The sequence below is a fragment of the Chlorocebus sabaeus genome, chromosome 10, assembly GCF_047675955.1.
Source record: "Chlorocebus sabaeus isolate Y175 chromosome 10, mChlSab1.0.hap1, whole genome shotgun sequence".
Taxonomy (NCBI): domain Eukaryota; kingdom Metazoa; phylum Chordata; class Mammalia; order Primates; family Cercopithecidae; genus Chlorocebus; species Chlorocebus sabaeus.
In genome coordinates this window covers 4,092,690-4,106,739 of record NC_132913.1, presented here as the reverse complement: position 1 = coordinate 4,106,739, position 14,050 = coordinate 4,092,690, and the positions used below count along the sequence as shown (strand labels likewise).

The following is a 14,050-nucleotide window of genomic DNA, read 5'->3' as shown; positions in this document are numbered from 1 at the left end:
ATGAAACAGGCACAGTACCTAGCACACAGAAGGCACTTAATATAGACAAGTACCATAATATGAATCTCTCATTAATAAAAAGACATAATAGGCTCCTTTTGAAAAATCTGTAGAACAGCACAGCAATCTTTATCCTTCGAGATAAATCTCAAAGATTGATCACTCCACCTAACCCAACACAGCAGACACTGGACAGTCAGGAGACTTATTCTAATTTCCCAGCATTCCCTTATTTAACATTTGCTCCCTGGGACAATGAGCATGGCCGGGCCACCGGGCTTATGGGGCCTGTACTTAAAAATCCCTTAGAGCTCGTTGGTTTCACTCCACAACTCGACCAAAGTCTAATTCATCCAGTGAACTAGACGAGAGAGAGACAAACTCACAGACATATGTGAGTGTGAGGTGCACCTTTTTGTATTTGTTCATCAGATAACCAATCTCAAACCTGTGCTGCTGCCCCCTGGAACCTGGGACCTGGGGCTTGGGCTAAAGAAAAACATGAACGTGTACCAAACATACAGTCAGACAGAATGCCTCAAGCCCTGAACACAGCTTCCAACAAACTACTACAGAACAATTCCAAACTCCTTTGTGGGTAGTGATTCTCTGTATCATCCATTTTCAATCCTAACAGACCCAATACCCTACCCTTCCACCTTATTTCTTTTGAGTTTTTAAATTCTCACAGTAAAACTGACTTGGGGTGGGGCAGGGGGGCAGTTCTATGCATTTTAACACATTTACATTTTTGTAACCAGCACCACAATCAGGGTACAGATAAACATAGCACTCCCCTAAATTCCCCTATGCTCTCCTTTACAATCATCCATCTCTGACCCCCCACCTCTGGCAACCACTGATCTGCTGGCCACCACTATACTGTGACTGTTGTATGCATGAAATCACACACTATGGAAGCTTTTGAGGCTGACTTCCTTCACTCAGCACCATGCTTTTGAGATTCATCCAGGTTGCAACACGCAGCAAGTTTGTTCTTTTTCACTACTGAGTAGTGTTCCAGTGTATGGATGTACCACAGCTTGTTTATCCAGACACGCACTGACGAGCACTTGGGTTTGGATATTATGAGCGGAGCTGCCATAAACATTGGTGTACGGGATTTTGTGTAAACCTATTTTCATGTATCTAGGATACCCAGGAATGGGACTGACGGGTCATGTGGTAGTTCTGTAATACACGGACAAGCTGTTTTCCACAGTGACCACAGGCTTCGCAATCCATCCCGCCAGGAATGTGTGACAGTTCAGTTGCTGTGACCTCATCAGCACTGGCACATCAGTATTTTTTATTTTGGCCACTCTAACTGGCATATGGGAGCATCTGTGGTGGGTTTAATCTGCAGTTCCCTGATAACTAATGAGGTTGAACCCTTTTTCAAATGCTTCTTTGCCATATGTATATGCTTTTTTGGTGAAATGTCTATCAATTTCTTTGGCCCATTTCTTGACCTTTTTGCCACTGACCAAATGCCTAACAGGAAACTCAAATTTGCATATCTAAAGCCCAACTCCCGATAGTCACCTTCCAGACCAGCTCCTTTGATAGCGTTCCCCATCTCAATTAATGCCCACTCTATCCTCCCTTTGTTCAAGTCAAAAATCTTAGTGTCATTCTTGATTTCTCCCTCTGATCCCACATTTGACCTGTCAGTTAAAGCTTCACAACATATCCAGAGTCGGATCACACCTTCATCATTACTGGTTCACACTTCTTGTTGGGATTCCACAAACTCAACTCACCGCTTCTGTCTCGCTTCCTCCAGCAGCCAGGGCGGCATTTTTACAGTGTCAAGTCAGCTCATGCCATGCTCTGCTCAAATCCCTCGGACGGCTTCACACTAAGAGTACAAGCCAAAGTTCTTGCCGGGACCTACAAGGTCCTGCAAGAGCCCCAATACCGCTATCCTTCCTCAGCCTTGACTACCGTTCCTATGCTCTCCTCTGGCCGCATGGCCATCGTGTGCTGTCTCACGATGCCGAGTGCTTCCCCACAGCAGGACCCACGCCAGAAAGACCGCCGACCCCTCCCTGGCCAGCTGTGAACATCTCCAGGTATCTCCAGAAACCCATCAGGACTGCAGAGCTCTCATTGCACAGAAAGAACCAGATGCTGGGGCCATTTTGACAACCTTTTGAACACTACCTGTGAAAATGCCTCAGATTTCATTTTGTTCATAGTAACCTCTACTTTAGACTTCTTAATCTACCCTAATCTCTTCATCTTTTTTTTTTTTTGAGACAGGGTCTCACACTCTGTCACCCATGCTGGAGTACAGTTGCACAATCATGGTTCACTGCAGCCTCAACCTCCCAGGTTCAAGTGATCCTCCCACCTCAGCCCCCTCAGCAGCTGAGACCACAGGTGCACATCACCACACTTGGCTAATTAAAAAAGTTTTTTTGTAGAGACATGTCGCACTATGTTACCCAGGCTAATCTTAAACTCCTGGGTTCAAGCAATCCTCCTGCCTCGGCCACCCAAAGTGCTAGAGTACAGGTGTCAGCCACTATGCCCACCCCAATCTGTTAATCTTAATCCCTTAATCTGTTTTTACCAAAACAGATTTGGCCAAAAAACTATACAGCAATAAAAGGAACAAATTACTGATAAATGCTAGGGCACAGATTAACCATTATGTGAAGTGAAAGAAGCCAGACATAAGAAAATATATATTGTATGATTGTGTTTGTATAAATTTTCCATAAAAAGCAAATCTATAATGACGGAAAGCAGTTCAATGGTCGTCTGAAGCTAGACAGAGAAACAAAGATTGACTGCAAATGAGTACAAAGGAAATCTAAAACTGGATCAATGGTGGCTGAATGCAATGGCTCACGTCTATAATCCCAGTACTTTGGGAGGCCCAGGCAGGCAGATCACTTGAGGTCTAGAGTTCAATACCAGCCTGGCCAACATGGAGAAACCCTGCCTCTACTGAAAATATAAAATTAGCCGGGTGTGGTGGCGCATGCCTGTAATCCTAGCTACTTGGGAGGCTGAGGCAGGAGAATTGCCTGAACCCAGGAGGCAGAGGTTGCGGTGAGCCGAGTTTGCGCTCCTGTACTCTAGCCTGGCCAACAAGAGCGAAACTCTGTCTCAAATTAAAAAAATTAGCCGGGTGTGGTGGCACACACCTGTAGTCCCAGCTACTTGGGAGGTTGAGGCAGGGGAATCAGTTGAACCCAAGAGGTGGAGGCTGCAGTGAGCCAAGATCACACCAGTGCACTCCAGCCTGGAAAACAAAGGGAGACGCCATCTTAAAAAAAAAAAAGAAAGAAAAGAAAACTTGGATCACGGTCATGGTTGCACTGGCCCACAAATTTACTAAAACTCATTGGATTATATACTTACAAGGGGTGATTTTATGGTATAAAAATTAAATCAATAGAGCAGCTTTAAAAAAAGGTTTGCCCATGATACCGGGAGAAGTAGGGCTTCTATTACATATTGACTAAGGATCAATATTCCAGGCTTCGAATAAAACACATCGTCCCCATCACGGGAAGGGTTTTTCAGTGCCCCTAACCCAGGTCTTAGAGGGCCATTAAGACACGGATTAAGCTGAGCAGCACAAGAAAGATGGAGGGAAGAAAATATCATTTTCTAAATGACTATTGAGCCAGTGATGAAGCAAGCTATGAATGTGAACACTCCTGTCTGCATCCCACTTAAGAATTATTGGCCGGGCGCGGCGGCTCAGGCCTGTAATCCCAGCACTTTGGGAGCCCGAGGTGGGCGGATCGCAAGGTTAGGAGTTCAAGACCAGCCTGGCCAAGATGGTGAAACCCTGTCTCTACAAAAAGTACAAAAATTAGCCTGGAGTGGTGGCAGGCGCCTGTAATCCCCCCTACTTAGGAGGCTGAGGCAGAGAACTGCTTGAACCCAGGAGGTGGAGGTTGCAGTGAGCTGAGATCACGCCACTGCACTCCAGCCTGGGTGACAGAGTGAGACTCTCTCTAAAAAAAAAAAAAAAAAAAAGAATTATTAAAAGCTTTACCCAGCAAGGTAGCCAGTTGGGTGGGCTACACAGCAGTCCCTCTCCCAACCTAACAACTGGAAATTGGTTTGTCTGTTCAGCAAGCAGACAGCTCAGCTCCAGCCTGCTTACCTGGTATGGTGTGCACTTCGTCCAGGATCATGAGGCCCCACTCCTGGGTCTTGAGCCACTCCATGACTCGCTCGGCCTCCCAGGACCGTTTGGTGGTGTGGCCCAGCATGGAGTAGGTGCTAATGGCAACGGAGCAGCCAATGGGCTTGTCCTTGGCATCAGAGGTGAACCGGCAGATCTGGCTGTCGTCAATGGTGGACCACATCTTGAACTGGGCTTTCCACTGCTCCACTGAAACGGCTGAGTTGCCCAGCACCAGACAGCGTTTTCTGACAGTGCATGCAGCAGTCACACCAACCAGGGACTTCCCAGCACCTACAAGAAATAAGAGTGCACCCAAGGACAGGTTGAAATGAAGGACAGGGACAGGCAGAATGACTCACAAGTACAGCAATCTAGGAAAATGCCTTGCAATAGTCCACACAGCTGACATCTGTGTGACACACCCTGCTCCAGCCTGTTTTCTTCTTTATAATGAGACACGCTCACTTCACACACACGTGTGAGAATTAGCAGGTGCTGGGGCCTACTGTAGCACTTTACATGCATCTCATTTAAATGTCAAATTCTCAAAACAAACTGGTGAGAAGAGAAATGCCTGTTACTGTCATTTTAAAGATAGAAAAACCTGGCTGAGCCACCTTGGCACGGTGACTCACGCCTGTAATCCCAGCACTTTGGGAGGCTGAGGTGGGTGGATCACTTGAGGTCAAGAATTCAAGACCAGCCTGGCCAACATGGTGAAACCCTGTCTTTACTAAAGATACAAAAAATTAGCCAGGCGTGGTGGCAGGCGCCTATAATCCCGGTTACTTGGGAGGCTGAAGCAGGAAAATAGCTTGAACCCAGTAGGCAGAGGTTGTAGTGAGCTGAGACGGCGCCACTGCACTCCAGCCTGGGTGACAGAGCAAGACTCTGTCTCAAAAAGAAAAGAGACAGACTGAAAAACTAAAGCAGAGGAGTACTTTGCCTTGCCCACAGTCACGGGACAGTGACACTGCTGGGGCCCAGCATGCCTGGCCCACAGAAGGAGGGACTTGGCAAAAGAGCACTATTATTATTACACAGCGAACGGGGCTGAGACTTCAGGGATGCGCTACGTGTGTACAGAGAAGATGAAATTCCAGGAGCTTCTGAGTTTACTACCATCCACCATTTAAAGATCAAGAGAAAAATCAAGCTTTTCCATTAAACAGAGATCCTTCCTTTATTATAAAAATACATTCTGTTAAGTTACCAGGAGTAAATGCAAATAAAAAAATTTGCAAAGTGAAATAAAAAAGAAAAACACCATCAAAAAATCCTTGGAGTTTTGGAAAAAAAGAACCTCCCCTTCCCTGAAGACCTTGCCTCTGTAAGTCCTCAGTGGGGTCCCAAGGTGAGTCTGCTGTGGCCTCTGGCCAAGAAGCTAGGCTAGGACCTGACATTACTGAGGACAAGTGGTCAAACAGGTGCCCAGGGGGCCACTCCTGCCTTTCCCTGGACTTGCCAACACCATCCTAGTCATCCAGGAACACCGACGTTTCTGTGCTAGGGAGTCTCCAAATACACAACCCCTAAGGCTGATTCAAGAACAAGAACCTAACGCCACCATGTGCAACAGCCCCTTGCCATTATTACAATCTCACCCCTTATCTGCTCTAATTTTTCTTCACTGCCTCTAGCACCACCCAAGATTGTACACATCTGCTTACCATCTGTCTCTTCCCCAGAAGAATGAGCTCCATGAGGTCAGAAGTGTTGTTCTAGCCACCATAATACTCCCAGTGTCCAGGCCAAGGCCCATGCACAGCAAGCACTCGAATACTTGTCAAGTCATGAATCAGGGAGTCACCTGATCCTGGCTTTTTAGCAAGGTGTGATTTAGTGACATGTGCAGAGAGAAAGCGAGAGGCAGCTGGCAGATCCAGACACAGCAGCCTGGCCACCTTCTTAACTCCAGTACCACCTACCGCAGGGAAGAACAATGACACCCGAACGTGCACGCCCGTTTCCAAACATCTTTCTCAAGCTCTTCTCCTGATAGGGTCTGAGGACAGCTGTGGGCTTTAGGTCAATGTTGATATCAGGGTTGACAGAATCATTCCGGAAGTCGTATTCTGCCAAGAGAGGGTACTCCAGGTGGATGCAACGTTTCTGGAGTTCCTCAATCATTTCCTGGAAAGTAGGCACAAAAAGGGTTTTAAAATCTTAACTCCAAAGTGTGCTCAAAAACATCACATCTTCTAAGAGGTCTAATGGTCAAACAAGTGGCATTCTGTCTAAACTTCTACAATTTTAGACCTTGCTCAGTTAACAACTGGGATAAAGCACAGAAAAGCAACCCAAACTAATAACACTTTCAAAATGAAATCTAATCAGCAGGCAAAATTGACGTTCAGGCACTGTTTCTCACATCTCCTCAGCAACTTGTGAAGACTAGCCTACCAGCCTAAAAAAGAGGACACTGGGACTTTAAATCCATCAAGAGGAATGATGCCATGGCCCACAGATAATGAAAAGTAGAAAGCAATGCAGGGACCAACAGGGATTCCTTTCTTTCACACAGACTACAGGCAGAGTTGACACAGGGCTGGACTAACTTCTAACAGCAACTCAGTGAGGGAACCAGGAGGAAGGTCCATTCACTAACCTGCTTGACTTCAAAAGATACCGTCTGTGTCTCTTCTTCTTCTTCCTCATCCTTGTCCATTTGCTCATAGAAGTCAAACAGGTCCATGGGGATGTCAGATTTACCCTGTGGATCTGTCACTCGGGAAGTGGAGGGCCCACCACTGCCTTCAGCAGTCTTAGAAATCTGTGAGAGAGGTAGGTGCTGAATGTGCACACATCATTTAATTCTGCTGGTATCAAGCAAAGGGTGAAGTTGTAAAGGGAAGAAACCAGCAGGGCTCCCAGGTTGTAAGTGCTGGGTAAAAGACACCTGAGAACTGAAACCCTAAATGCCTGCCCCCACCCAAGGGTGGCCCAGGAGTCCACGTACGGCAGATTTGCTTGTGAAAGTCTCTGTGATGAGCTCAGTGGCCTCCCCTTCAGAGTTCCTTAAGCGGCATTCTCGGATGACCGGGTCCTGGAGAAGATGCTGGATTACATCAGGGTGGGAGCTTTCAACGAAGTATCTGCAAGCAGGAGAGGAAGAAGCGGTCTGCTGACCAGCAGGTACCTCCTCATGCCACTGCTCATTCAATCAGACGGTCTGGAAATACTAGCCTCAAGACTCTCCCCGCAACCCTTCGCCCAATCTGTACTATCAGCTGCTGGCCATGATTTAACATATGAGGGTTGTGGGCAAAGCCCCACTTTGAGGTCAAGTAAGCGGGGGCCTGAGCCCAGCTCCATTGCTAGAGGAAATACAGTGGCCAGTGGACGAGTTTCCCGTCTGGGCCACACCTCGTTCCTCTTCTCTTATCTGTGCTTCAGAAGAGTGTGGTATTGGCACAGAGCAGACAGCATAAACATCAGGTCCTTCCCATATCCCTTTATTCCTGCTGGTGCGCAGACAGTGACCATGCCTCGGGACAGGCCTGTCACGGAATCTCTTACCTGTTGTGCTTCAAGACCAGCTTGACTTTTCCATAGCTGACAGTACACAACTGCAAATAGAGATAACACCCAATAGGTAAATGTGCAGCTAACTCAGAACACATTCACTACTGGTCACAGCTTACCCCAACCAACCAAGTGAAAAGTTCATTTTACTTTAGGGCAATCCTAACGGGTTCAGACCTGCCTAAACTGAGCTTTTCCCATTAGCCTCTGCTTTCTGAGAACAAAATCTTCCTCTTGCCTGGCTAATTCTGATGCATATCCATTCAGTTATAAAACGCTGCTTAAAATCTCCTTGCAAAGGCCGGGCGCGGTGGCTCAAGCCTGTAATCCCAGCACTTTGGGAGGCCGAGGTGGGCGGATCACAAGGTCAGGAGATCGAGACCATTCTGGCTAACACAGTGAAACCCCGTCTCTACTAAAAAAATACAAAAAACTAGCCAGGCGTGGTGGCGGGCGCCTGTAGTCCCAGCTACTCGGGAGGCTGAGGCAGGAGAATGGCGTGAACCCGGGGGGTGGAGCTTGCAGTGAGCCGATATCGCGCCACTGCACTCCAGCCTGGGGCACAGAGCAAGACTCCGTCTCAAAAAAAAAAAAAAAAAAAAAAAAAAAAAAATCTCCTTGCATTGTGTCTGTCCTCTCTATTCCCACAGCCCCCACCCTAGCCTGAAGACCATACCAGTATTACTACAACTCTTTGCACAGAGTATGTGCACAGTAATTGCTGCTTAAACAAAATGCAAAGCCTCTTCACCAATGCTCCTATTTCCCCAAATAGAATGTAAGCATCTTGATGGCAGAGAATACAGCTTAAATCCTCCCAGGTTCCCAACCACCTTTAGGAAGGAATACAGTAGAGGCTGTGTGGCAACAATAAAAATTTGCCACTGAGGCCAGGTGCAGTGGCTCACGCCTATAATCCCAGCACTTTGGGAGGCCGAGGCAGGTAGATCACCTGAGGTCAGGAGTTCGAGACCAGTCTGGCCAACATGGTGAAACCCCATCTCTACCAAAAATATAAAAATTAGCTGGGTGTAGTGGTGGGCGCCTGTAATCCCAGCTACTTGGGAGGCTGAGGCAGGAGAATCGCCTGAGCCTGGGAGGCAGAGGTTGCAGTGAGCCAAGATCGTGCCACTGCTATCCAGCCTGGGCGACAGAGCAAGACTCCGTCTCAAAAAAAAGAAAAAAAAAAATCTGCCAGACTTTTAAGTGGCTGCCTGTCCCCGCTGTTGTCCCTGATCCACCACTGCAGTGTGCCAACACCTACATCCCTGCAGGCAATTCGCAGCCAAGACTGAGCATAGCCACAATGTTGGTACAAGGTCCTCTCCTTGGGCACACTTTCTTTTTTGTTGTTGTTTTGAGGTGGAGTCTCGCTCTGTTGCCCAGGCTGGAGTGCAATGGTGAGATCTCAGCTCACTTCAACCTCTGCCGCCCGGGTTCAAGTGATTGTCTTGCCTCAACCTCCTGAGTAGCTGGGATTACAGGCGCCCACCACCATGCCCAGCTAATTTTTGTTATTTTTAGTAGAGACGGGAATTTCGCCATGTTGGCCAGGCTGGTCTTGAACTCCTGACCTCAGGTGATCCACTCGCCTCGGCCTCCCAAAGTGCTGGAGTTACAGGAGTGAGCCACTGCGCCTGGCCGGGCATACTTTCACATCACAGGAAAAGAGAGCTCTCTCCAGGACACCTGCAGCTTCTCTGGGACTGCTTGCGGTGCCATACTGAATTCCTGCGGTACTCTTCTGCCACTCCAGATCCCAAGGTCTGAATCTGACTCCCTTTGGATCAGCCAAAGGCAATGAAAGCCACTGTCCATCTCTTTTAAATGGCATTCACCCATCTCTCAGAAGAAACCCAGCATGTTCAACTATTAATCACATGGAACCCTCTTTGTTCTGTCAAAAACAACACCTGAAGTTGTTTTTGACTTTCCCTCATGGAACCTGTTGACTGTTGGTCTCTTGCAGATACTTAGCTTTAGACAGAGTTTACCACCTGTGTTAGCCAGCTTGGGTTGCCATAACAAAATTCCACAGACTGGGTGGCTTCAACGTTAGAACTGTATTTTCTCAGTGCTGTGGAGGTTGAAAGTCCATGATCAAGGTACCAGCCGATTCAGTTTCTGGTGAAGGCTCTTGTCCATGGACCACCTTCCCATTGTGTACTCACATGACAAGGAGGGCAAGTGAGAGAAAGCATGCTCCGGTGTCTCTTCTTACAAGGACGCTAATCATATCGGACGACCTCATTTAGTCTTAACTACTTTCTTACTCCAATTACATTACCATTGGGTATTAGGTTTTGAAGACAGAATTTGAGGGGAACACACCCAATTCCCAAATTCTCCCTGGCTACAATGGGCCTGAATTAGTAGCCCCTCTGTGTTAATACCCATGACTGAGAGCAGCTCATGAGAAGCGTGGCCTCACCCAGAACACAATGCTGGATCCAGAGAGTAGCGGCTGGGGTAATCGGTCGTTATGCTCCCCACAGGAAATCTGAATGGCATATTCTCATGGCTGCCACAGGCTGACAATATGGAGCACCTATGCCCATTGTTACACTAGCAGGGCAGGTGGAATTGCTGACCTCAGCTGCCACTTGCCTTAATAAACTGCATAATTCCATCAGGGACTCCAGTCTTGCTGAGCTTCCTGAGGTACTCCGTGATGTCACTGGTTTGCAGCCCAACGCTGACGGCTGCATACAAGGAGTAGGCAGTTAGTTTGTACTCATGCACATGGGTTGGTCGGCACACTGGCTCTGCGATAGCCACCAAGAAGTCTTGGGCGTATTTGTAAACTGGAGAGAAGGCTTCCAAGAAGATATGGCCATCAGGAGCCTGAGACACACCAAATGGACAAAATGGACAAGGAAACATGAGTTGCAGAGACGACTGGACTCTTGCCCGTATCATTATCAAGAAAGAATAAGCTGCCCACCACCACAGATATTCTTGCAAGCACTCCTTCAGAAAACCGTGGGGCCTGTTACTTTAATCACATAGGGAAGAGCAAAGAAAAATAGAAGAAAATGTTTCCAAAGTCAACAGCTGTTTCCCACTATTCTGCACACAGAAAGCCCATCTTACTGGCTATCCTCAAGTTACCTTTCAGCTACATTTCAACTAAATGTGGAACATTAATTATTTTAAGTAGAGCAAAAGCTTGCTACCGAACATGTCTTCCATTATTTGAGAAAACAAATTGTTACATGATACATGCTATTGATTCGGCAGATGAAAGGATTTACTGCATGGGGTAGGGCTGGGGAAGCAGTGAGAGTAAACCGAGGGGTTAGAGGCCGAGGAAGCCCAGGCCCGGCCGGCACACGTGTGAGCAACTGCTGGGCCGTTCCCCCGAGTGGATGAAAGCTCTCTCCCGGCCGATTCTAGGGGCGGTAGCCTGAATGTCAGTTTTGACTCTGAGAATGCCCAAGATTTAGCCGCTGCTCCGCACACTCCCGGGCCCTGCCCAAGCTAAGGGCATGCTTACCACCCAGAGGGGCCTGGAGGTGTGGTCGTCCTTGAGCGGCATCTGCAGCCTGTAGTCCTTGGCTCCATACTCATCCACTTTGGTGCCGGACTCATCCACCTGCTTCCCCGCTGCCGAGGGAACCGCTTCCTGAGGGTCGTTCCCAGGGGCGTCCTCTTCATCATCCTCTTCATCCTCATAGTGCCGCTTCCTGGATTTCTTCTTGTCTGCAAGATACCGACATACAAATAAGCCCAGCAGGAGTCTCGGGTTCCCTCCGCACCGCTGGGCAGCATTTCACCGGTGCCGCCGCCGCAAACTCCTAGCTAAGAGCCACCAGCATCCCACGGGCGTTGCGCCCCTCACCCGCCTCCCCCAGGCCGAGTTCGCCGGGCTGCGCCCAGGTCCAGCATCTCTCCCGCCCAAAGGCCTGTCCCGACGGGGTGCGCGCGGGAGGGCCGGCAGGGTCGGCCGGCGCGGAGGAGCCGGGAGCAGCTCCGAGGCAGAGCGTGGGGCAGGGCCGGCGAGCGCAGTCATGGCTGAGCGTGCCCGCGCCACGTCTCACCGCGGTCCGCCCGGTCTCTTTTGCCCATGGCAGCTACAGCAGCAGAGAAGGCCCAAGCTCCCACAGGCTCGCCGCGGCATCCACTGTCGGGGACTTCCGGCTCAATCCGGAAGCTCCTTGTTGTCCACACAGGGCGTCCCGCCTCTGGGCGCCGTGATGGCGGGGGCTGGAAGAGAGGGAGCTAGCGGCGGCAGAGCTGTTAGTTCGTGCGACCCAGCCGCAGGCGTCCTCCGCCGTTCGTTTCTTTACAACTGAAGGAAAATACTGTGTGTTGAGCACCTGCGTAGTGCGCGAATGAAAGGCCTTATCCTCCCGGAACTTAAATTTTAATGAAGCGATGTGGGCAATAAACAAATTTGATAGAGACAAAGAGAGAGAATGTGACATGAGTAAGGACGGATTTTTTTTTTTTAAGTAAAAAAAAATTTGGCTGAGCACAGTGGCTCACGCCTGTAATTCCAGCACTTTGGGAGGCTGAAGTGGGTGGCTCACTTGAGATCAGGAGTTCAAGGCCAGCCTGGCCAACATGGTGAAACCCCATCTCTACAAAAAAAAAAAAAAAAAAAAAAAAAAAAGTAGCCAGGCATGTGGCACACGCCTGTAGTCTAAGCTACTTGGGAGGCTGAGGTGGGAGAATCACTTGAACCCAGGAGTTAAAGGCTGCATTGAGCTGAGATTGCACCACTGCACTCCAGCCTGGGCAACTTTTTTTTTTTTTTTTTTTTTTGAGACGGAGTCTCGCTCTATTGCCCAGGCTGGAGTGCAGTGGCACGATCTCGGCTCACTGCAAGCTCTGCCTCCCAGGTTCATGCCATTCTCCTGGCTCAGCCTAAATAAAGCAGGTTACCCTCAATAATGTGGGTTGGCCTCATCCAAATCAGTTGAAGGCCTTAAGAGCAAAGACAGGTTTCTCAAGGAAAAAGGAATTTTGCCTCCAGACTGCAACATAGAAAGTTCTGAGTTTCCAGCCTTTGGACTCAAGACTACAACATCAACTCTTACCTGAATTCCCAACTTGCCATCCCCCACAATTGCGTGAGCCATTTCTTTAAAAATAAATGTCTCTCGCTCGTTTGCTCAGTGGGCCTCCTGTTTCTGTTTCTCTGGAGAACATAACACAGATTTTTGGTATGGAAAATAGGGTACTGCTGTAACAAATACCTAACAATGGGAAAGTGGTTTTCGAATTGGGTAATTGATAGAGGCTGAAAGAATTTTGAGGCGCATGATAGAAAAGGTTCTATTGTCTTGATGAGCCTTGGTAGAAATATGGACATTAAAGGTGATTCTGGTGACGGCTCGATGGAAAGGAGAAATACGTTATTGAAACTGGAAGCAAGTGATAGAGAACTTGCCTGAATTGTATTCTGTTGGGTGGAAAGTAGAGCTTGTAAGTGATAAGCTAGGACATTTTAACCATTTTCTACGTAATGGTTAAAAGTGAGGCCTGGGCCGGGCGCGGTGGCTCATTCCTGTAATCCCAGCACTTTGGGAGTCCGAGGTGGAGGATCATGAGGTCAGGAGTTCAATACCAGCCTGGCCAATATGATGAATCCCTGTGTCTACTAAAAATACAAAAATTAGCTGGGCGTGATGTCGTGGGCGCCTGTAGTCTCAGCTGCTCAGGGGGCCGAGGCAGGAGAATCTCTTGAACCCAGGAGGCAGAGGTTGCACTGAGCAGAGATCATGCCACTGCACTCCAGCCTCAGCGACAGAGTAAGACTCCATCTCAAAAAAAAAAAAAAAAAAAGCCTGCTTTCTCTTTACTGCTTATAGTGAAATGTGAGAAGAGATACACTGAAGGTGGAATTGTTCAACAAAAGGAACCAGAACTTGAAGATTTGGATCATTCTTAGCATACGCACATTGTTTTAAAAAAAAAAAAGAGAGAGAGAGAGAAAGTATGCTCTGGAGAAACACTAAGGATGTGGACAACCATTTATTTGCAAGAGATTAGGTGCGTGGCTTATAGACCCAATCACCCATCTCCACAGAAACCTGGACAGTTTTGACTGGGGTACATAGATGGGATGAAATGAAGGAAGGCTGTTGGACTTCCAGGATTCCACAGGTAGGAAAAGGATTGGCAGGGGCAGTTCAGAGGCCAGTGAGCCTGCTTCCACCACCATGCGACTGAAGGGGACAGGCTTGGGTTTGAACCCACTGCCACCACCTCCTCAGTTCTGAGGGTGTAGGACTGCAGCCCCAGTGGGTCCTGAGGAACAGAGCATCAAGCCATTGAGGATTATTCTCAAGCCTTAAAATCCTATCTCATTGGCCCTGTTAGGTGTCAGACTTGCTTGGCGCCTTCAAGTCTTTTTCCTTCCCA

The 14,050-nt window shown here is 48.3% G+C and overlaps 1 protein-coding gene across 1 annotated transcript in view; it reads right to left on the bottom strand.

Annotated features, from left to right (window-relative positions):
* The window catches only part of ERCC3 (ERCC excision repair 3, TFIIH core complex helicase subunit), a 37,746-nt gene extending 25,912 nt beyond the window's left edge, over window positions 1-11,834 (bottom strand). Inside the window, exons 1-8 of the mRNA XM_007964616.3 lie at window positions 11,722-11,834; window positions 11,178-11,383; window positions 10,289-10,525; window positions 7,676-7,725; window positions 7,116-7,251; window positions 6,765-6,929; window positions 6,085-6,289; window positions 4,133-4,447 (exon numbers count right to left, since the gene is read on the bottom strand). Of these exons, the coding sequence (XP_007962807.2) occupies window positions 4,133-4,447; window positions 6,085-6,289; window positions 6,765-6,929; window positions 7,116-7,251; window positions 7,676-7,725; window positions 10,289-10,525; window positions 11,178-11,383; window positions 11,722-11,749 (1,342 nt within the window). The 5' untranslated portion in view covers window positions 11,750-11,834. The remainder of the gene's footprint in view (window positions 1-4,132; window positions 4,448-6,084; window positions 6,290-6,764; window positions 6,930-7,115; window positions 7,252-7,675; window positions 7,726-10,288; window positions 10,526-11,177; window positions 11,384-11,721) is intronic.
* Between the last annotated feature and the right edge of the window lie 2,216 nt (window positions 11,835-14,050).